The 23,981-nt window shown below is 34.1% G+C and overlaps 1 protein-coding gene across 1 annotated transcript in view; it reads left to right on the forward strand.

The window, feature by feature from the left end:
* LOC118188697 (uncharacterized) overlaps positions 1–15,094 on the forward strand; it is a 28,346-nt gene extending 13,252 nt beyond the window's left edge. The window contains exons 2-4 of the mRNA XM_035359221.2: positions 2,204–2,423; positions 6,314–6,477; positions 13,399–15,094. Of these exons, the coding sequence (XP_035215112.1) occupies positions 2,204–2,423; positions 6,314–6,457 (364 nt within the window). The 3' untranslated portion in view covers positions 6,458–6,477; positions 13,399–15,094. The remainder of the gene's footprint in view (positions 1–2,203; positions 2,424–6,313; positions 6,478–13,398) is intronic.
* Positions 15,095–23,981: the final 8,887 nt, after the last annotated feature.

Here is a 23,981-nt window from a genome sequence, read left to right on the forward strand (position 1 = left end):
TTTACCAAATATTTACAGTGCAGCCCGTGATGCAGAATACAATGCTTGGAAGCGGACAGTGAGAAATTATTAGAAGTGTTTTTCGAAGTGATGGCCGCCGAATCACTGCTCAATCCTCAACAACATTGTCGAACGAACTCGAAAATAGCGGTTGTACTGTTGATGTCCGCTCGCTACATCGATGATGATTTGCGCTGTAAGATCCTGCAGAGAGACGATTGATTTAAGATGTTCCCGAGGAAAAAATTCTAAGGATTTGAGACCTGAAGAGGGTGCACGCTAAGCAACGGTTCCGACGCATTCAGTCTACATCCCGGAATATGTAACGTGGAGGTGGTTACAGATCGCACACTGGTAAAATGGGCTAGGAACTGTCATTTATAAACCATCTGGGCTCCTAAGAAATGTAGTCGGTACAAATTGCAATAAATCCAGGAGGTCGTGTTTCAAGAAATGACTGCATATTTCAGCATTGAGGCGCGGGGCAGAAAGGACAGCCTCGAACAGATAATCAGCAAGGATACCTCCCAGATGTTGACATCGAACATATGTTGAGCTTTCCAATGGACACCTGTGTGGGGAGTTTCCTTTTAACAACGTATGCGCACTGAGCATAACTACAATGCCTTCGTATGTAAAGCTGGCCTTATCAAAAAATAAAATGGAGAAAAGAAATATTAGATTATTACTGGAGGGGTTAGACATTCAACACACGAATTCTATCGAAATTCTATCAGTCGGATAATCGTCTTCGGTTAAGAGTTGTTCCGTTGTGCCTTCTGTACTTGGAATTGGTGCATGTTTTCAGCATGCAAAATCTTCTATACCACCGTACGCAGGGCAGCCAGTTCAGCTGCCACTGTTCATGTTCTTTTTGACGGGAAATATACATATGTTGCAGTACACAATCTTTTATTTTATGTGTGCATATATTGTGCTGTCGCCCTGCATCACACCTTGTTGAATGAATGGTCTTATTCCCTTTGTCGACAATACATATTCAAGTGGTACGGTACGAACAATGCCTTCTCTAATATTGGTTTTACTAAACTGACTGTGATAAGCGTTCCCTGCCACCTGCTAAGTCGTAAATCAAATGCACATCAGAGTATTCTTGGATCGGGGAGTCAGCCATGTCTTTTAGAATAAAATAAATAATTAATAATTTTACCTTCAATACCTTTCGTCGTGTAACGTGGATACGAGTCAGTTTCCCTTAAAAGACCTCCACGGGGCATCTCTCTCTTTCCGTGTAGTGCCTAAGGGCGGAGCACGTAATAAGCAAAAAAAAAAAAAAAAAAAAAACTTTCGTCACCTGGAACCTATCCTGTCCCAGCTTATGCGTTTCTTGATTAGATATTGTGAGCCAATTTGCAGACGAAATCAGCGATTGAACCTCAGCCACCTTGCCTTCTTCATGCGTCAGATCTTGCTTTAATTTCGTGATTTTCCCCGACTGAATTTTAAACTCAGTTTTAAGTTTGTTGTAGCATATTCCATGGCAAATATTGTTCCTCTTAATTTCTACTGTCCCTCCTTGGGTTTATCGGCGGTCCCTGGGTTTATCTGAACAGTCTCTTATTACATAACATACGTATGCCTGTAAAATTTAAAATAATGATTGCTCTTGCCTTTAGTTTCTTAAATCTGTTTCGGCCTTTGATTGCGACTCAACATCCAATATATCCTGTCAGATAAGAAAAGCTTACGTAAAAGCTAGAAATATCTCATTTTCATAAATATCATTTACGACACTAACGTTGTTTTTAAATATGTGTTTTGCATGAAATTTTCTTAGAAAACCTCTTTTCAGAGTCAATAAATTATCAATATCCGTTCTTATCTGAAGCAAATATTCGTTGTGGAAGAGCAAAAACTATAAAAATAACTGACCTTAGTAACTTAGTAACATTTTACATCCATATATTCCTTAACCAGTGACAAGAATACTGAGCTTTATCTTACGGATAATAGCTTTCGTAAGTCACTTGACAAAAGTACACAGTGGTAACTCAAAAAGAATCTCAAATATAACATCTATACGAAGACTTGATTTTACAAGCTAGTTCATCACCAATGTATATGCATACGGTGACGCACGGACATAACACACTACATTTATTTGAGAGCATATGTATTTTATAGAGTGAAACAAACCTCATTTATCAAAATGAAGTAACAGATATTCTAATGTTCTGTGCAGGTCGAATCACGGGATCCAGAGGCGACGCCGTGCTTGTCACAGCGTGGAAGAACTCCAGAACCAGCGTGTACTAGCCAACGTACGTGAACGCCAGCGCACCCAGAGCCTGAATGATGCCTTCACAGCCCTCCGTCGCATCATCCCTACCCTACCGTCTGACAAGTTAAGTAAGATACAAACTCTAAGGTTGGCCACACGATACATCGATTTTCTTTATCAGGTGAGACTTGGCTTAAAGCTTGAGTTGAAATATTTCTTTTATTTTAAGCAATAGTTCTTAACTTTTATTTGACTAGTATTATCGAACATGCCAGTCTATCTAATAATACCTATATAACTGTCTAATTTATCTCGTCACATTTCTTAGAAACTTTTGCCTGAGCAGAATGTTTTGTGGCGGTCTTTGAGAACATTTTATTTAGTTGAACCAAGCACTTTATGTCAAAAGATTTCGTTGATTGATTAATCATAAGAAAACTCGCTAAGAATATCCGTTAGGAGGAAAATAAGCTTTTTTGAGGATTAACGAAAACTATCTAACACTTATGTTACAGAAATGAAACCTCAACCATGCCAAGTTATGGGGCTCGAACTGCGGATATCTATTAATATCAATTGTTTTATCCTTTATATTGCTGGTGAACCACTTGTCAATTGCAGAAAGTGCCAGAAGTGCCTATAGTATTGCCAACAGGGCCAAATGTGAAGAAAGTTTCAGAGACAAGTAGACAAAGTTATTCTTTGCACGTATTCTGATTAAAATCTGGAAGTTGAAACTTTCAGTATTCTGTGTACAGAAGGAGTATTCATGCTTCTGTAATTTTAGCGTTATGTTTACGCAGAGGTCGCGCTAATTTTCTCTGTATCATTGAAGTTTATGTACTGCCGAAAGCGTAAACTCTAATTAAACTTCAATTTTTAAATAATAGGGGATTTAAAGTCAACAACAAATTCATATTAATTTTTGAGTTTTTAAATTTCCAAATAAAAAATAAAACAGACTCCATTCATCAACAAGCAAAATTCTGAAAATCTAAACCTTTAGCCGGCCCGTAGGGATTTTCCGTCACAGAGAGAATGCACTGGCAATGCACTGTAAATCCCAATAACCAACTTTCCATATTTTTGATGGAATGATTGTATTCGAAGATTATTGAAAGAGCTTTGATAATATGAGATTGGGATCTGAGTGATGTACCTTTTTGAAGTAAGGTTTTGAAGCTAATAAAGATATTGTAAGCTTATATTCGTAATGATTCTTCTTACCTCAAATATTTTAGTGGAGGTGCCCATGAACAATCACTAGTGGAATTGGATATGAATCTATTTTTAGTTGTTATTCTTAAATGCCGATAATAAGAATATGCCTTTTACTCTGAAATTCTAATCCTATAATTGGAGCGTGAAAATGTAATGTTCATTAAGTCGCTAAGTAGTTACAAACTCCCAGACATGAATGCAAGTTTTAAATGTCGCTTACTTTCTACTGGTCCGATTTACTCGATTATAATACTTTTTATGATTGAACAAAGGCGCAGTGTGAAAACAATTAGGTTTCAGAAAAATAATAAATTCTATTTTATAAAAGAGTTTCTTGTGAAATTATAGCAATTACTAAATCACTGAAATTTTAAGACAAATATTAGATTTCTTTCAACTACTAATTTTCTTTGACTAGCCTTCAAGACAAAAACTTGACATTGAAGAATATTAACTATTCCCGTTCATTTGTAAAAGTTTGTGGCAATGCTTTGTAATGAATAATGACTTTCGTCTTATGGTTGCTCTTGTGGTGAAATGGTTAGTAGATACAGCTGACAAATGGAAAATCAAGCTTCGTTTCTCAAGGAGTTTATAATTTATTTTTCGCGTTTTATACACCGAGGAAACCCGTTAATCTAAGTTAAAAGCAGATGCTTTTAAAACTCCTTTCAAGTCTCATTTCATGCGAATTCTACAATCTTTCTGCAGGAGTCTTGCCCATTATTTAACAAATTTTTCTGCAGGAGTCTTGCCCATTATTTAACAATCTGAGATCTATACATGTGTGACAGAAGAGTTCTGAAATAGAAATAGCTGCTCGACAGCTTATTCTTTAGCAGTTGGAATTAGAATGATTTCAACATGTTGGAACAGTTAATAATAAACAATGAGAATTAGCATAAGCGAAGAGTTTTACAGAATATATCAAGGCAGGCAGACATTGAATCTGACGAATACGATGACGTAATTGACGACAAGATATTAATAATCAAAAAGAAAACCAATAAATTTCGACTTCTAACTTTAAAACAGTCGAGCATAAAAACTGCAGACATTAAATTCGAAAAAACAACGATAAGACGTTAATGAATCAGAAAAAAACATGCGCAAATTTCATTCTCCTTGTTGAGACAGGGAAACATAGGAACTGCAGATTTTGGAACAGAAGGATACAGTTAAGGGAAAAATGTCAGTCGAAGCACAGACAAACCACGACATGAAGGCAACCTGGTACAGAAATTGTGGGCATTTAATCTTAAGGATAGTATTTATAGTAAATCCACGTATATTCCTCTACCGAATCTCTAATCACTCGGCTTAATACATCGTCACTGTACCGTCTTTAAATCTTCCAATATTCTTATTATTATCCAAATTTTGGAAAACGAAACTGCAGTGTGTATATGATATATCGATTTACAAAGACTTTATGGACTATATTATGTTTCTTTTAGTATTATTTAGTATGATCTGATGCCTTTTTCTGGAAACTCAGGAGAACTAAAAATTCTTTTCTCTATAAATTAATTCTTCTTTGCTTTACTACATTTCGGCTTACGAAACGCTTCATGGGAAGTAAATTTATTTGAATGCATTTTCATAGTTTCATATTTTTATAGTGCAACATGAATACAAGGTAATTTACCTTAGCTTTCCTGGAAAGCAACCCCCTTGTGCGTTGCCATAATCAACTAAGCAAGCAAAGTGTTGTCAGGAAAGATTTTTACCATCTGAAGGGAAAGATAATTTAAATTACACTCTAGAATCTTTACGTTTAGAAGATATTTGAACATATTATTATTATTATTATTATTGAAATTCTTGAAATTTTATTTACGAATTAACCTTTCCTTTTTCAGTCCCTTGCATCGAATTTTATTCCAGTCATTCATTTAAAAAAATGTGTAAAGATTTGTTAGTAAGTTAATTTTAACTAAGAAAAAGCACACCAGGGCTGTCTTCCAAGTGAAGGCTATCTTCGTGGAGATTTTCTGAAGGAATTTGGCCAGCAGGGAAAACAGCGGAATCGCCCATGCAGCCAGTCTGTTTTGCGGAATTCGAACCCGTGTGAAATATATACGTGAAAGAGAAGTTAATTAAAAATTCGATCGAAAACGTAGAAAAGAAAAACTAATTAATTACATAAAGATTAACTTGGCCTTTAACTAACTTGATAGTCAGCTCCTTATGTTGTAGATGTCGATATTATTATTTCTTAGCTTACAGGACATAAGTACCCATTAAGTAATTCAGTAGTTAGCACATCCAGTTAGCCAATCGAAGATAGATAGTTCGATTCGTTGGAGGCCATTGTTGAGTATAAATAGTTCCTGCTTCGAAAGCCGAATATAATTGACAAATACAAGATTGTACAAAATCCCCTGTCATTAAGGCTTTAATAAGAATTATTAGGAATTATTAGGCCTTCTTACCGGGAACGTAAACGGCATCAAACGTGGAAGCACACTGAGCCAATATTAAAATTCTTTTATTAAAATGGAAAGAAAACCTATGAATACATGCGTAAAAAAAAATAGGAACAAATTGTGCACAATATGTACAATCAACCCAAATTCATCATTCTTCAACTCATGTGTCACATTCGTGAACTCCCACATTCTTAATTATGCTAAAAAAATCCCTTTTCTTGCGTAGTCCCCACTTAAAAATTTCTTGACATCTTTCTCTACAGAGTGACTTAAACTAATTTCATCTTATTTTGTGATGAAATTGCAATAATGGAAAAATATCTTTCTCGAACTTGTGGCGTCTCTAATTTTATTACTGAGCAATTATTTTATAGCTTTTAGATTTATAAAGAAAAAAATAACGTTTGCACTTATTTAGGTTCTGAACTACGGTGAAGAAGAGGGGGACGTTCAGCAGTCGTCGCAAACATCCAAAGTCTCTCCTTGCAACTTCTTGGCGCACGAAAGGCTTAGCTATGCCTTCTCTGTGTGGAGGATGGAAGGTGCCTGGTCATCTCACTGACGCTTCCTTTCTTTCGGCAGGTAAGGAACCTTTTGCAAATAATAGATTTGGAATTTGCTTTCGGCTAAGTAGATACGACCATTAGGTACACTGGTAACTGGATCCGGGTCCAAATCTCGGCAAAAGAGCTAGTTGCATAGACACTTTCGCACAGTTTCGTATATATGTTAAGTCTTGTGGTGTTTCGCATGAATACGAGACCAATTTTGCTTTTAAAGTCTTCCACGAAGCTCTTCCTCTGATTAGGTAAATAGCCCTAGTATGTTTTCCCATAGTGTAATAAATCCTAATCAGAACTGGATTATAAGGTATTTCTGTCGCCTTCTTGGAGTGCCTTCGTGGTGTAGTGGTCGGCACGCTAGACGCGCATTCCAGAAGTCCGTGGTTCAACTCCCGGCGAAGGCGTTGCTCATTTTTCATGACTCCTGCTTCCAAAAAATACTTAATATCTCTACAATGGCTCCAAACTAAAAGAGTGGCGGATGATGATTCTCCACACCCAGGATTTGGCGAATGAGTCCTCTAAAAACCGCAATCGTCCTTTAAAAGCGGGAGTATATAAGGTATTTCTCCCGCCTTCCTAGCGTGCTTTCGTGGTGTAGTGGTCTGCACACTGGGCGCTTATTCCAGAAGTCCGTGGTTCGATTCCCGAAGACGGCGTTGCTCATTTTTCATCTTTCCTGCTTCCAAAAAGTCCTAATGTCTCTACAACAGTTTTTTTCAGATAATTGAATATATATTTTTAGAACTTACGTGTTCGTGCTTTGTGATGCTATTTGCAGAAATTGCAGTATGCAAAAGTCCATTGGTCACATTTTTGATCTATCAGCTCTAAGTTAATAAACAATATCAATTATCATACAGATTATTTAAGCACGTAGTCAGGATTTCATATTTCAGAAGAGCAAAATTAAAAAAAAAAAATTTTTAATTACAATGTCTATTATCACAGGAAAGGCATGAATTTCTTAGTATGAGGGTATATAATAAGGCATTGCCAAACTGTAGCTCTCAGGCTCCTTCACTGCAGCTTGCAAGGTGCATGAAACTCTTAGTCCATTAAATATGACATGCCTGCAACAATCAGTAATTTTATTTCTGAAACAGAAATTTTGCAATGATAGGTTTCTTTAACAACTAGTAGCTTAATTTTAAAAATTATATTATGTATATACCGGCATATGGCCTACGTAAATGCTTTTCACATTAACTGCAGAAGTGATTACTTTAAACCATGGGGTAGCATTACATTCTTGATATTATTAAGCATATTTTACAGCAATGGAAGTCCGCTAGCTATTCCGAAAGGAGATGCACAATGTTCTGCAATTTTCCAGCTATGATACATATTATGGCATCACGCTCCCTCGCTCACCTGATAATTTCTTCAAACGCAGGAGATCCTATCGAGACACTAAAATATATAATGATCCTGGCATTCCCTGATACTACAAGTGACGATGGCTTACTTAAAATGACCTCATTTCCCGTATATTGATATGAATTATAGAATAAAACTGTCGTTCAATCTAATAGCTGAAACTTTCCATAATTTAATCACTGGAAATTTTTTTACGACAAAAATTTATTTGCAAAATCATTCAATTTTTATTCGTTCATAGTTAACGCTGTTCAATAGTACCAACAGTAATGAATCATTGCAGACTTAGAGTGTACAATAAATCACACTGCATTAAATTCTTTTTGACAGTTTTTTAAAAAGAGAACGAGCCCACCAGCGGCCGAGCGGTAAAGTCGCTGAACACTGGTAGTTCGGTCCGAGGTTCGAATCCCGCGAACGGGCTGGCTGCATGGGTGTTTTCGTGGTTTTCCTCATAACTCGTAACGTGTATACGAGCCAGTTCCCCTTAGAAAGTCCTCCACGAAGGCATCCCTCCCCTTAGGCAGATAGCCCTCGAGGCTTTGCCATAATCACATACACACACACACTGAAAAAGAGAACGTTGATCCGGTAAACATTAACTAAAAAGAATTACTGTAGCTTTTTCTTTTCTTCCCAGCATATTAAGCATTTCAGTTCAAAAGCTAATTACTTTAATTAATTAAACTAATTACCTCCTTCCTGTTTGCTTTCGTAGTGTAACGGTAACACACTTGGCTCGTATTCGAGAGTTCCTCATTAACATTCAAACGTGATTCTAAAACTACATTCTGGCCGGAAGTGGTAAGTTGAAGTAAGAATCGGTAGGAAAGGAAGTTTAACTCAAAATTTAACTGTTAATAAAATTAACATAATCCTTTCAATCTGCGCATAGCGCTTCGGTTTGATTAAGATTACAACAAGTTTGTTAGGTTTCAAAATTGTTTAATGACATTTCCTTTACTGTTATCTCATTCGATGCACTGCATTCAGGACTTCCAGTATGCTTCCTGAACGTGAGCTATCTTTTTTCTCTCACAAGCGACTTCTACAATAGCGACAATCTACTGCTGCTTGAGAGAAATATATAATAATAATGTGAAATCCGTGTCATCGAGAAAGGGTGACTGAAAACATAATGAGGAGAGGGTACATGATAGTATCAGAGATTTCATGGCGAAATAAAAGCAAAGCAGTTGCTCGGGATTCTTCTTGTTTGATATTTCAAAGTTTTCCCTAGTGTTTCAAATTCGCTTCACATATATTTAATACTTTAAATCATATAATTTTACCATTTTAAATTATATTACCTTACAAATATTTAACATTTTAAATTATATTCTTGAAATTAGAAAAAAAAAAAAAAAAAAAAAGGAAAATAATTATTTAAGGTTTACTATTTTAAATCATAGAAGCTTAGTTTGCAAAAGCTTAGAAGCTGCAGTTTCACTAAGGGAGTTGCTTTAAAAAAATGTGTTCTAAGTTCTGCTCATTTTATTACTTGAATTAGTTTTCGAATTTATGTATTTGTGAAATTTATCGTTTTTGGAGGGGGGGAACCTATGGGCAAAATTATAACAATTATTTTATATAAAATTGCCAATTCAGGGAAAATTTATCAAAGTGAAATTACCTTGGTGAAAATACATCGAATCTTCTTTTTTTCTTTCTTGGTAAATAGACTAATAATGTAATAGATAACTCGTGATCGATCCATAAGTGGGAATATCGGCGGACTCGCCAGTGATGTTTTTTAACGTGACAACAAACCCCCTTCAGCGACAGCTTTAAGCGTTTTCTGAATCATTCTGGCTTTAATGTTGTCAAAAAAGGAGCAACAGAAAACAGTGCGCTTTTTAACTGGAATGGATTTATTAAGAGTATTGTTAATTTAAAATTTTTAAATTAATGTATTTGTTAATGTATTTGTTAATGAATTTTGTTAATGTAAAAATGGGCACATAAACGTGCCCATAAAATAGGCACATTAACAATGTTTTAATTTTGTATATATTTTCCTTGGAGCATGCAAATTAATCAAATTCACTGGCAATTAATTTCTTCAAGCCTTAATTTTGAAAAGAATAAATCTGCTCTGCAGTGGGAAAAGCTAGAAAGAGACTGAAGATATTTCCTTGAACATCAAACCGCATTAAACATGTTATACTGAATAATTTCGAAGAAAATGTTTACATTTAAATTACTAAAATTTATTTTTTAAAAAGTGCTTAAAAAAATTGATGCATAAATTCGCTAAAAAAAAGACAGCGAGACGTACAAAAACTGAGGAATGTCATAATTTACTGAAAATTTAAATATTTTTTTTTATAATCCACTATCACTGATTACCATTTGAAAGCAAGGGCTTTACATGATCAGTACAAGTCTTAGGCTTTTTATTATACTTTGAGACAAAACATTGTTAGACACTTTCTTGTGGGGTATCTATCAAGTGAATATGCCACCAATAACCGCCTATAGTGGTTATTTAAGTTTCGGAAAAACAGCCGCTATTAGCGAAATTACACCGCAGGAGCTATGCCAAATATGTTAAGAAATTTATTTCGGATGATATGTCAGGAATACTAACCGAGGAATTGACACTAAACTCTGCATTGAAATTTCAAATATTTGTCTACGTTCTCAAGATAATAAAAATCTTCCATCTACTGATGTTTACATTTCATTCTAGATTGCACGATTTCTTTTGAAACATAACACGACATGTGGTTTTAAGCATATTCATATATTCTGAAATGTGTATTTGTAAACTTAATTATAAAGAAAAGCAATTCTTTTCGTTATGTTAAATGTACGACGAATTTCCAAAAAATATTCTAACCGTCCATTTTGTAAGAAACTATCATTGGCTAAGAGTTCTCGAACTTGTCCTTTTAAGCTTCTGAGCTAAGCTGTTCTAATAGAAAACAACGAACATCTCACAAATACTTCTTCGCGGTAGATCGCTGGAGATGTTTCCCACTCATCAAGTAAGAATCTCTGCGATCTCTTAACAGGAAGCACGACTGTTCTCCTCGGATCTTTGGCACCTGTGCTCGTCCTTCTCCCGTTTCCCCTCCATTCGACCAGTCACGACACGCGTCACGGAGCACGAAGATCGATCCTTCCTTCCCCTTCCACTCCTGCTAAACTTCCTCCGTCAGCATGCCCTCCTGACAGAGAATTTTCATCGTTGTAAAAATCCAGTAATGGGGCTTCCGCTTGACGAATAGGTTCTCCGTTTGCTCGCGACAATGTCTTCGAAGTGGTTTAACATGATACGCAAATAAACTTCAGTCAAAGTTTTATTTTTAGAAGACAATTTTATTCTCTTTTTTTTTTTTTTTTTTTTCCAAGAGGTAATGTCATTGTCGTGGCAAAATGTCATACTCTTTGTGAATCTTTTTGTCACGAAGGAAACCTTAAAGCAGTTTCCAATTTTAAGAATCTTGTACACAAGAAATTTTATTTAGTGCTTCACACAATTCATCAACTCCTTAAACATACGCATTTAATGAACAGTAAAAAGTCCCATGACTATTCATTTCCAAGTTCTCCAGTACTTGGACTCAGCTTTTATCAAAAAATACATGCCATACAATCCCTTTCAAAGTTTTCGGTTTTCCTGGCTGTAATTTGCCATTTAATCCATTCCAGCCCTTTTGAATTTTTTAAACCACTTTTCACAAACACTGGCACATACAGCTTTTTGTCATAGTTTTCATAAATGATAGGTTTTATTTCTTAGACAGCCTCCTTTGATTACAACAGAAAAGAACATAGATTCCTTTTTCTAGGTCTCATACTATAAAAATGTGATTATATGCTTTCAAAACAACATAAATTTAAAGTAAGTACTTAGCGCATTTATATTTCAGCAAATGTTTGCCAGTACTCAATGCAACATCAGTCCAAAATATTTTAACGTGATTAATTAAGCAGTAGATGTAGTTGCTATATAAAAATAAAATTTACTGGGGCTTGATTATACTCGTATATGCATGTCTTCCCCCTTCTCGCTGGTGCAATATCTCCCCCCCCCGTGATGCATTCTGGGAAAGATTCTGGCTGATAAGGGACCTAAATGGCCGATTGGTTCGAACATTCATGAGTAATGCTTTCCAACTGCTGTCCGACTACTAGTAGAAATTTAACAATAATAATAATTAAGTTTTCAGTTTAATTTCTGGAGAATCTTGCACACCATGTTTTTAGCTCGTAAAACGCATTTAAACTTTAAAAAAGTCTAGTGCATAGTGAAATTTAAAGTCTGTCAGGTATTCAGGTGAAATTTTTTATAATCAAGAATACTGAACTGTAGTTTCCTATTAAACATTAAAGGTTTTGAACTGTATGAGCCGAACAATCCTGAAGTATTTCTTTCCCATTTTAAGTAAAAGTAGTTACCCAGTACTAGACTGGATTATATAAGTAAGGTGAAACCCAATACGGTTTTTCTTTCTTTAAGGAAGGATACCTCCTGGAGTACGTCCTAAGCCAAACAGGCCCATATTTATATTACACAAGAGGAAATATAACGTGCATTTCATTCAGCCCAAAACAGACTCCAGGTCAAATGATGATCAGAGTGTCATAGGTGTTTAGTATTTTGCTGCCTAATGCAGTCTCTGCGTGTCCTTGATCCCGCTATCTGGTGCCTATCCAAATTATGAAAATTTTGTTGTTTTTAATTTCTAAGTTCAGCTGCCTAATTTCTCCTCTAAATTCTAAACCTTTTTCTATCCCTAAATTTCCTTGCAAGGTAGTATTTCTCTAACTTCTAAAAATTTTATCGCTCCTAAATTCTGCCTCTCGGTGCGGTCACACGAACTGAACCGGTATTGGTGCCGGTCCTGTACATTGCTGTATCATATCTTAGCCTATTCATAGCATTCGGTGAGTAACCGTTATTATCAGGTAATAAAATCATATGCTTAATCGCTTAAATCACTTAAATAAAATTATGAACGAAAATATAAAAAGATGCAAACGATCGCAATCCGAATATTGTTAAAGAATTTGATTCTTAGTATTAAAATATACTTTTGAGGCAAAAAGAAATTACACGTAAAAGTATTAGAAAAGAATTCTCTAGTGTAAGATATATATATATGGATTTAGAGTAATTTCTCAATAATTAAGTTAATGATGTAAATCGTTAACAAATCGCTTTAAAGTACTAAACGTCAAAAACCGTATATAGTGTTTTGATATGTTATACTATTACGGAACTCGTTGCAATATTTTGGAAAACAAATGAAAAGTATTTTCCAATGTGTATTGGCAACAGCTTTTGATTTCATCAGAAATGATTTCTAATGCAAACTAAAAATATCACATCTGTTTAAACTTTTAATGTGTTAACTTTTAGAGAAGGACACCTTGCTTTTTATCAGTATAAAAGAAACTGAAATATACAATATTCCTCTAGAACTTTTCTGCGAATTTTCTGTATTATTTGTATTATTATTTTTTATGTAATTATCATTTGTTCTGTTGTGCAGATCTGATTTTTAAGCAATAAAAAATAATTCAACTAAAAAGAATTTATATCTTTCAGGTTTAAGGAGAAATGAATGGATGCAGCTGTATAAAGCAACGCTGGACGTGTGCATTAAAGATGGACATATGATCTTGCCAAAATTATCTATGTGTGTGCACTCTAAGTAGTAATTTGTAACAGCGCACATGAAAATCAAATAATTAGCTACATTAAATTTTACTGTAATAATCTTTCAAAATTTCTTTCAAAGTTTTTGCTGCAATTGAATTTCCCGGTCTTGTTTGTTACATTTACAGTAAACAGTAACTCAGAATCCACGAGTGAAATATATAGCAATAATAGAGATTACATACGTAATAATAATCTAAAATGAAGTCAAATTTAGCCATATTTGAACTTGGTTTAGGTTTTTTTTAGCTTATCGTATCAAATACATGTTCTCAATAAAAGTAGAAAGTTCCTAAATCGTGTAACATAAGCGTCAGGCAGAAACGGAAAGCAGCAAAATATGCAGCGGGATGTCAAATAAAATTTTGTGAATTCTATTTCGTATCAATCGTGCGCAGTTTGGATTATTCTGCGCATAATGCATTTCAGTTGTTTTGTTTATGCAGAGATAAAACTTATGTTTTTAATTTATGCCGTGCATCATAATAGACATTGTGAATCTCATGAAGAAACAATGAATGGATGCAGATAAAGTTTGAATGGAAATGTACCCAAAGGTATTTTTTAATAATTAAATCACAAACATGTTTTTGATGTCACGAAGCATATCTGCAAATAAAATTTTTACGATATAATTTTAAAATATTAATCACCTTATATAAATATTCAGTAATCAACTTCAATAAAGATTATGGTTTTGATCCAAATTTTTTTAGATTTAAAGTAAGTTAAATAATTCTACATTTTTTTTATTGATATCTGTTTTAAAACTAAGCAACATACCTATAGCTCATGTTATATGGATTTAACCATTTGCTAATTTTCCTTTTTACCTTTTTTAATCATCTATTTTATAACTTTATTTCATATTCCGTCAAAGTTTTTTACTGATTAAATTGAGTTATTATGTGTTAGTAAAGAATTTTTCCTACCATTCTTCTAAACAAAACCATCTGCACTTGATGAGATATAATTTTGTAATTATTTTAACAAAGACAGAAAACAACAACAAAATATTTAAATTTCACACCAAATATTTTAATTTTTCTCAGTTTTTTAAAGAATCTTCATATTTGTAGAACTCAACAAAAAACGTTCAGTGTCTGTTGACAGCATAATCTTGTATTTTTACTTACTTCACTGAATTAAAATTCGCAAAATTGTTACTTTAAAAGACAATTTTTTTTTTCACTATGTATTTCGAAAATCGATTATTTGCAGTACATAAATTAATCACAATACTTATCTTCCCTGTATTTGGAATCATATTTTGTAAAGTGTACTTCAATAATATTAAATATTTTTCAGTATACTACAGTTTATTCTAAAATTTAATATTTCAGAAACATTAGTCAATATTCTGTTTGCTAAGATTTATATTTAAATCATTTTCAGTCTATTAATTAGAATGCGTTTGATTTTGTATGTATGCAACCATTTGTGTTAGAGTGTTTATTATATAGGTACATATTTTTTCCTGATAATGTATTAACTGTATGATGAAAATTAATATATTTTATCTCTATAAATGCTATTGATTTCCTATTAAGAAATTATTTTGTAGCATATTTTATGCTGTGAATCTTTGATGTAATATATTGAATAAAAAGCTATTTTTCAGCAAACATGTTATCTCTCTCTGATATCACCAGCACAATTCGTCACCATTAAAATCTGCGCAGCCCTTAGAATAGGCAAGTCATGGTCATTTTTCTCCCAAACCATGTTTCGTAACCATGGTAACGATTACTGAAGGAAAAACTCTTCTACTTTGTTAAAACCTCTTAATTCACTCTGTGCAGAGATGATAATACACGCTACGATCGTAGATAAGGGAGGCCGCTAAGTGCTTATTTTAAAGTGTGTTGTCTCAGTTGTCTGAAAGTAACATCAGAATAAGCCCACGAACTTCATCGTGGCAAGAAGAGCAAGATTGCGTCTTGTCTTTGGCAAGAGCCTTGAGCATCATACAGGTGACAGTACGAATTCGGTCAGTTCCACCCCCAGTTTTAATGAAAAGCACCCCGGGAGGACGGATCCGATGATCTCCCATCCCTCTTCTCCTATCAACAACCTCTCGAGAGGACTTTCACTAGCCGCATATTTAGAATTCCCCCATGTCGCAGAGACACCATACATTTACAAACATCCATGCCTCTCCGAGGTTCGAACCCGGGCTCTTTGGTACCGCAATAAGCTCTCCTAACCACTATACCGTCTAGGCAGCCCTTACTTTAAAGTAATAGACTGGAATGCGATGAAAATTTAATTAACTTCTTTATGTAGAAACAAAGAGTACAAGGACATATGTAGTAATTTTTAATAAAAGAAAATATAACGAGTTATCAAATGGAGATTAAAATTTTTATTAAGTTCCAGTTACTTTATGAATCAACAATAAGACAGTTAAGAGAAACTAAAATAAAAAGTATGTATTTAGGAAATATCTTTTTTTAATAATTAATTTTTATTGAAAACCAAATTTTAGCTATCAATATTAACTTCAAAGAACTAAATTTGCCTAGAATATAAATTTTCAAAATTTAATGAAAATCGGGCTCGTGATTGCTTAAAAAAAAAAAAAAAAAAAAAAAGCAGCCTTTTTTCTCTTGTACCCACAGAACATGAGGCTGCCTAAATGCGATGCAGTTTTCTCTTAATTTTATCGTTTATTTTATCGTTGCATTTGATTTTATGGTGCATTATTTTAATTTATTATTTATTTGTTTATCATTAACTTATGATAAATGTTTTATTCATTGCTTTACGTAATATTTAATTTTATCATATTTTTTCATCATTTAATTTATTATTATTTTATTCCTTTACTTCTGTTCGTCGTCACTGACGATCTTCGATAAGACTCTAGCACATCTAAGTGAAGCAGCGGTCTTCCGACATCGAGATTATAATATTCCTTCATTCTTAATCCTAGAAGATTTTTGGAAGCTAGATTCACAGTTTAGACGTTTGTAAAAGAGGGAGAGATAAGGGGTCTTCAGCTTTGCGGAGATACGGGGAGTGAGCATGAAATTCGGAGACTCGGGGGTGGCAGATGTGCTCAGATTTCTGTTTATTCCTTTTGTCAGCTGTTGTCAGTGCATGATGAAGCTACAGTATTTCGTAGTGCGGTAGGAAAGAAATTCAATCTCTGTCTCTGCCTTACTATCAAAAGCGAATCTAAATTCCTTCCCCAACGGTAGCACGAAAGAAGCAATCATATATTCTCAATTCAATGTGCATTTTTAATGAGTTGAATGTCTTATATCTGTTCAGTTTCTCAGAAATTCAACTTTTAATAAAACTCTGTAAATGCAATTATAAGAACACTTTTAGAGAAATAGTTCTCAAAGGGTGGGTCGGGAAATTTTGGTGAGTTGTGAAGTATTTTCAAACAGAGTAAAAGACCGATTATCCAACATTCAAAGATTCGGCGCAAATCTGGCGAACTCATACATGACATGGACGTTATCTGACTAACTACGAGCGTGACAATCAGAAATAATCGAAAGAGTACAGCGACTGACTTCAGGCTTGGTATCATTACTACTGAATTAAGTTAAAAATGTACCGATGGTCCCAACAAAAAACATACCCATAATCCGATTAACTGCTGTAACGGCTGAACTCAATTCATGTTCCTTCTAACAGTTATCACATCTCAGTTTCTGAAGACAAAAACTGGCGAATAGTCAAGGAAGCCAAAGATTAGCTAAATGTAAAAAACCCCGCTGGTGTCAAAAGAAATTGGAGAACGAAGATGAAGAATGTTTATCTAATACTGCTTAGTGTAAGGCAACCGAAGCATTAAATATGTTGATGAAATTTATAGAAATAACAGCGTAACAATGAAGAAATATTGAATCTTCATATTCTCCTCAATGATGTTTTGATAGCAGTGCGCAAATTTGAATTTAAAAAGAAAAAGAATTTGACCTAAACGATAATGCAGATTCGAAAACATTAGTTTATTAAGAATAATAAATTGTGCATATTCTATAATTTATCTTCTAATATGTTTCGGAACATTAAATGTATTGGTTAAGTTATTCTAAGCAGGGTTTCGTTTACAATTTTGCAGCCTTACAGTAAGTAAACTTACGTTTATAAAACTGTTTTCGTCTCAGTGTCAAGTTCCATAACCTGACACATTTGGTAACTCGGCACTATACCGAAGTTCTCAACACGCCAGATTACCGTTGTACTTCACTTTCTTCTTTCTTTCCCTAATGTATGATTATACACCATGTCCTTAAAAAAAATCATTATGTAGTCTCGAAAGCGCGAATTATGATATATTAGATTTATATATAGCATTGTTCTAACATAGGTATTTTGACACAAAATCGGACTTTTTCTGAAATACCATACCAATTTTTTTCCGTATTTCGATTCTACGGCTCAAATTATGCCTAGATATTAAATTTTGTAAAATTTGGTGCAAAATTTACGGAGAAATTCAAAAATTTATCTTGGCACAATTTTTTCAGTTTGCGCCAAGGATAATTCACTTGGCGAATTTCTTAAGATGTGGCAACCAATTTTTCTTTTCCTTCCATTATGGTGGAGTGGAAGAAAGGCACCTCATTCCTAACATTTTATATTGCTTATGACGAGAAAAAAGTGACTGCGTTTCTACTTCCAAATTATTTTAGCAAAGTGTCTAAGCCACATTTGACGTTTTATCGCTTTCAACAAATATGCCAAATTTTAAAACGCGCCAATATATAAATTCACATATATCTTCGGAAATTTTGAATAAAAAACTGTAATTTTTTGCAGGTATGCTTAAATACGTCTACTTTAAGATTACGGTAAAAATTTTATAGATTATAACTCCAAAATTTTTGAAAAATTTATAAAAATTATTTAAAAATACAAATTTTAAAAATAAATCATAAAAAATAGCTGAATTTTATTTGGAATGAAATAAGTTTAATAAAAAAAGAGAGATTAATAAATATATACCAAATTCAATTAACATTGAGGCGCTAAAATTTTGAGAGCTAATTTTTTAAAAACTACTCGTAGGATTTTTACAAAACTTGCTAGTTTGGCGTAATTTGAGTCGTAGAATCGAAATATAGAAAACAATTGGTATTTTATTTCAGAAAAAGACCGAGTTTTGGCCAAAATATTTATATTAGAACAATGCTATATATAAATCTAATACATATCCTAAGTCGTCATTTCGAGACATGAAAAACGCAATTTGAATTTCGTTAATCAGCCCAAGTAAAACGGGAGATATAGCACTGTCCCCCCTTTTTTTTCACAGTGTACTTTCAGTTATAAAAACGCTTTTGTGTATACGAGCCAGTTTCCCTTAGAAAGTCCTCCACGAAGGCATCCCTCCCTTTAGGCAGATAACCCTCGTGTGCTTTGCCATAACTGAATAACCCATAAAAACGCTTTTAATGAGGAATGTGATCATATTATGGCATTTTTAATAAAACATCTGATGTGGACATCGGCTCACTAGCGGCCGAGCGGTAAAGTCGCTGAACACGGGGAGTTCGGTCCGAGGTTCGAATCCCGCGAACGGGCTGGCTGCATGGGTGTTTTCGTGGTTTTCCCCATGTATACGAGCCAGTTTCCCTTAGAAAGTCCTCCACAAAAGGCATCCCTCCCCTTAGGCAGATAGCCCTAGTGTGCTTTGCCATAGTTAAATACACCGCACCATAACTGATGTGGACACCGCGTGATTTTCTTGTACGTTCTGTTAAATTATAAACATTTTTTGCTGCACTTATTTTCTCGAATTTCTTTAGAGATATATTTCTAATTCAATCAATCCAGTTCTCACTTCACAACAAGGCAAAAATACATAAAAACTCAGTTTTCATTAAAAATGGTAATACACAGAAAAACCTAGAAGATCAAATACAGTTAAAACAGTTTAAAAAAAATTGGCAATTAAGAGTTTTTTCTCTAACTCAAATTCTTCATCTTGTTTATTGATTCTATCATCAACAGTATTCTAAAAAATTCCTGAAACATAATCTAGGTCACTTTTATACTCATTTTATGTCGAACAATAGTCTTTAAATCGGATATTTTTTGTTGATAGTGGCACTACTCTCCAATTTCATCTGTCAGAAGTTTTAAATGTTATTTCTTGCCGTGTTTCCCTAATAAAAACATCATTTAAACTTTGATTAATGAACGCTGGTTAACTTTACTAAGTTCTATAAGCGAGTGTAAGATGTGTGTAAGATGCAATCCAAAAATCACTAAATTTTCTGCTAAATGTCTATCTTTGAGGTACTTACGTATTAGCGCATCCTAAGGTTAGTAAAATCAACAAGTTTTGAGCATAAGAGAAAAAAATGCTTGAATGATCCAACTTATGACGAACAAGAAGACTTCTGTCAGGGTCTCTAGTATTACGGGAGTAGAAACTATGGTAGGCGCATGGAACGAATTTGTGGTTGAAGAGTTGAGAGAAAATATTAATTAAATCATAAATTCACATGCATAAACATGTAAAATAATTATGTCGACATATATACACTTGCAAACATACAACTTTTAAAATATATATTTAAAATTAAGGGGATATCGAATAAATAAATAAACGGTAAGGTATTTACGTATGTTAATTAACGGTTATTTTATGCTATGAATTTTTACTGACACTTCTTTCTTTCTGTTTTAATGCTAGAATATAAATTCCAACAGCTTGTATTTAAGTGAGGGTTTGAGATTGCTTTACTCAGAGTGTGTTCTGCCTGCTGAAGTCAACGTTACTAGTTGATATTCTACAATAACATTCCTGGCTAAGGGGTTGCTTTATTCTTGCAAATTATACTGTCACGCCAGCGCAGGTTAGAGCCAACATGCGCATTTAAATTTCTCTGCGTAGCCTTTGTATAACTAAGATTTAATTTGAATTCCTTGCTTTTAATTTCTAGCCATAAATGCTGCCTAAGTCTGTCAGCTCCAGAGCTGCCTTCTGTTCAACTTGTTTGAGGGTCTTTTACACTTTTAGTACGTTTTTGGTTGCTTAACTAGCAATAAGTTGTTTAAGTCTACTTACGAGTCTAGAATTAGTGTATGTTACCAAAACAAGTGAGAGTCTACTAATGAAGGAAAGCTGTTCTTTACTTAATATGTTTCACAACAATAAATACGTAACACATTGACTGTATTCCTTCACTTTTATTTCATTACACTAATTATAAATAAGATATCAGCGTTGATAAAAAATAAGCGAGCCATTCTACATTGCTGTCACAAACACAATTCTGTCAATCAATTATCTTGTTGCCACACATAAAGTTCAAAACTAAAGGAAGAAAAACGAAAGAAATTTACTCTGTTTGCAATAATAAAATGAAGCAAACGATACTCACATAAACAAAGGCTGATATGAAAAATAAAACTGCATTATATGGATCCTTAATTCTGCGACGTATTTTATACTTAGGCATATAATATCTAAAATTCTACACGTATAAGTATATAAAGGTATACAAATAAATTTAAAAAATAAATAATAATAATTAATAAAAAATAAAAATTTGATTGGGTTCAGATTTTAACGATCGCTCAAAAGGGATCATTGAAAGTTTAATATAGTTGAGCAGTGGAAGTTATCGTCAGAGATGGCATATGTGGAATAAGAAAACATTTAATAGAATATTAAATGAATATGTATTTAGACATGAGAAAGTTCTGTATCTTTTATATATTTAGAAAGGGAAAATATGTAATGTAATTTCATAAAATATTTAATGTTTTTAATTACATATATCATGAATTAAATGCGTTTTTATTTAAATCAATCAGTTTAACAAAAACTAATATTCTTAAGAATTGCATCTATGACTTTTGAGTGGTTTAGTTTGTTAGTTAATAACAGGCAGATTTAATATAAAAGAACATTTGTAGAGACATTATGATTTTTTGGAAGCAGGAAGAAGTGAAAAATTTGCAACGCCTTCACCAGGAATCGAACCACAGACCTCTGGAATGCGCGCCAGCCCTTCGTGGTGGGGTGCAGACCAAGGGTGGGGTGCATGACGAAGGCATGCCAAGAAGGCGGGAGAAATACCTTATACAGTATCTTATGTTGTTCCAAATGGGAATAGACTCATGAAAAGTGAAACAACGCATAATCGCGAGTAAGGTATATCCTAATTTTATAACAGCTGTTTTAAGTTTATGCACCTTTCCTATCTTTCTGGCTTCAGATTGCAATTTCTTACCAGAATGAATTTTTAGAATCGCATTAAATGCAAATGAGTAGTGCAGAGTATTTAAATAAAAGTTCACTAATTATTCATTCTATCAGTCTTCTCTAACTTAGATTCTTGATTCTGTTTCTTCATTCCTTCACTTTTTCCTAAATTAAATTCTTTATCTTGTTAGCCCAAAGAAGCATTAGCAGAGAAGGGCTATTAGCCTAGAAATGGCATTTTGCGGCGGTTCACTATACACGGCATATCACTTTTTAAATTGTTGCCACCAAATACTATCGCCCTGTTTTATGTTCAAAGAAATTACATAATGACGAGAGAGAGAGTTAGGATTCCTGAATAACGGCTGTTTGCCTTTGGGCTACATCTCTTTAACTGTTACTACACTCGGCCGTATTATGTGCCTTTAGATAGCTTCGTTAGCTAATTTAATGTTACAGGCCAACTAGTTTAGTAGAACTTGTGACTTGTGTTAGCTTCGGCTAAATCTCTTTAGTTAGTCCTTTTTTTTTTTTTTTTTTTTTTCAATGGCAGATTGGGAACAATTACAAATGTAACCCAATCCATTAATCTACACAAGGCCGAATGTGGTGGTCTCTTTATTATGAAGGCACCTAATAGGTGGACTACCATCCCCTTTCCTATGAAGGGACGGACAGTTACAACCATGCCTTCTCCGAGAGATTCGAACCCAGGATTTTCGGCATCGCAGTCAGCTTCCCTGACCACTATACTGATTGGGCGGCATTAGTTAGTTCTTATTTGTTACATTTTCGTGTCTAAGCCCATGTGAAAGCTTTTGTGAAAAAAGAAAGAAGAAAAGAAAGAAAGAAAGGGCTCTCAGAAAAGGGCCATTTGTGAATCTTTATTTTGAGCAATAAGGGGTAAATAACTCTTCTTGAGTTTACGTTTCTGTTCTTGGACTTAAACGATTATTCGCTTAGTAGTTCACTAGGTTCTTCAACACTTAGTTTAGTAGGATAAAAGTGAGGAACATTATACGAGTTTTGAGATTAATAGTTCTTTTGGACTAATACGAGTAATTTAAACGAAAAGGGAAATTAAGTTCAAAACCAAAACACAAACTATGCGAGATAAGCTGCATTAATTCAGTAGCAAGCCAATTCAGATAGCACATTTGTGGCGTTCCGACAGATACTTCAACTTCTATTCATGAGATGGCGCCACGTGTAAAATCCAGTTCTTAATCGGAGCAGCAAAGCGACATCTTTACTCACTCAGACTTCTCGTCACACAACGGTACGCGAAGGTAGCATGAACTGTGTTCCGAGCTCTGTGTTGATCTCTGCAATGTAATTTAAATTGTAATTTAGTATTTAATATATTTTTTTGTTATAGGAGATTGTCTACTCTTATTTTCTTTAATTATATCATGCATTAAGCACACACGACCACCAAAAGTGGTGACCTTTTGACTGAGCACGCTACTGACACTGGATTTTCAACGACCCTAAGCCACGTGCATCCAAGGCATTCTGAAGAACTGACTAAAAATAACAACGAATATGGACATTAAACGTATGCTACAACGTACCCCTTCAATTATTTCTAGATGTATTGATATATATTGCTTGTGTTTTTTCAAAGTCGTGCATATCATCGCAAGGAGCTTCAGCAAATCATCAATGTGATCTGTTCCGTTCCGCTGACTTCGCCAGTCGTGCAATAATTCTTCGATCATTCAACGACAAATGTGCTACAACAGTGATTTTCGCTAAATGTGCCACATCAGTAACTTTTGTGCAACGTGCTACGGCAAAATTCTTCCCTCAGTGTTCGAAAGTAGTGAATTGTTTTCCCATGTGCTACAGGAGTGATTTCCTTTTTCCTTCGAAAGTGCCTTAGCAGTGTGAAGTGGTGATTTTGTGTGTGCGCAATACAAAATGAACGCATCATTTTTTTTCTCAAATAAGGGTTTCTTTTCAAATGCATTTCGGTAAAATATTATTTGTGTGTGTAATTGCTGACCCTGTCTTATTTGTGTGTGTATCGTTACGTAAATTTTTTTCTGCATGGTTAAAATATTTATTGTTATCATGGTAAAATATCAATAGTGTATCTTCATGTTACAATATTTGTGCTGTTAAGTGTTTATTATTTAAAGTGAAAATTATCTATCAGTATGCCCGACGATATTCCACCAGAGCCACAAATCACACGCGTTGCGGTGAAGCCACCGCCTTTCTGGAAAAATAATCCTTCATTGTGGTTCGCTCAGATCGAAGCACAATTTTCTATCGCTCGCATTAG

This window comes from Stegodyphus dumicola, chromosome 4, assembly GCF_044657685.1.
Source record: "Stegodyphus dumicola isolate Sdum_Otavi_A_Nest chromosome 4, ASM4465768v1".
Lineage (NCBI taxonomy): Eukaryota > Metazoa > Arthropoda > Arachnida > Araneae > Eresidae > Stegodyphus > Stegodyphus dumicola.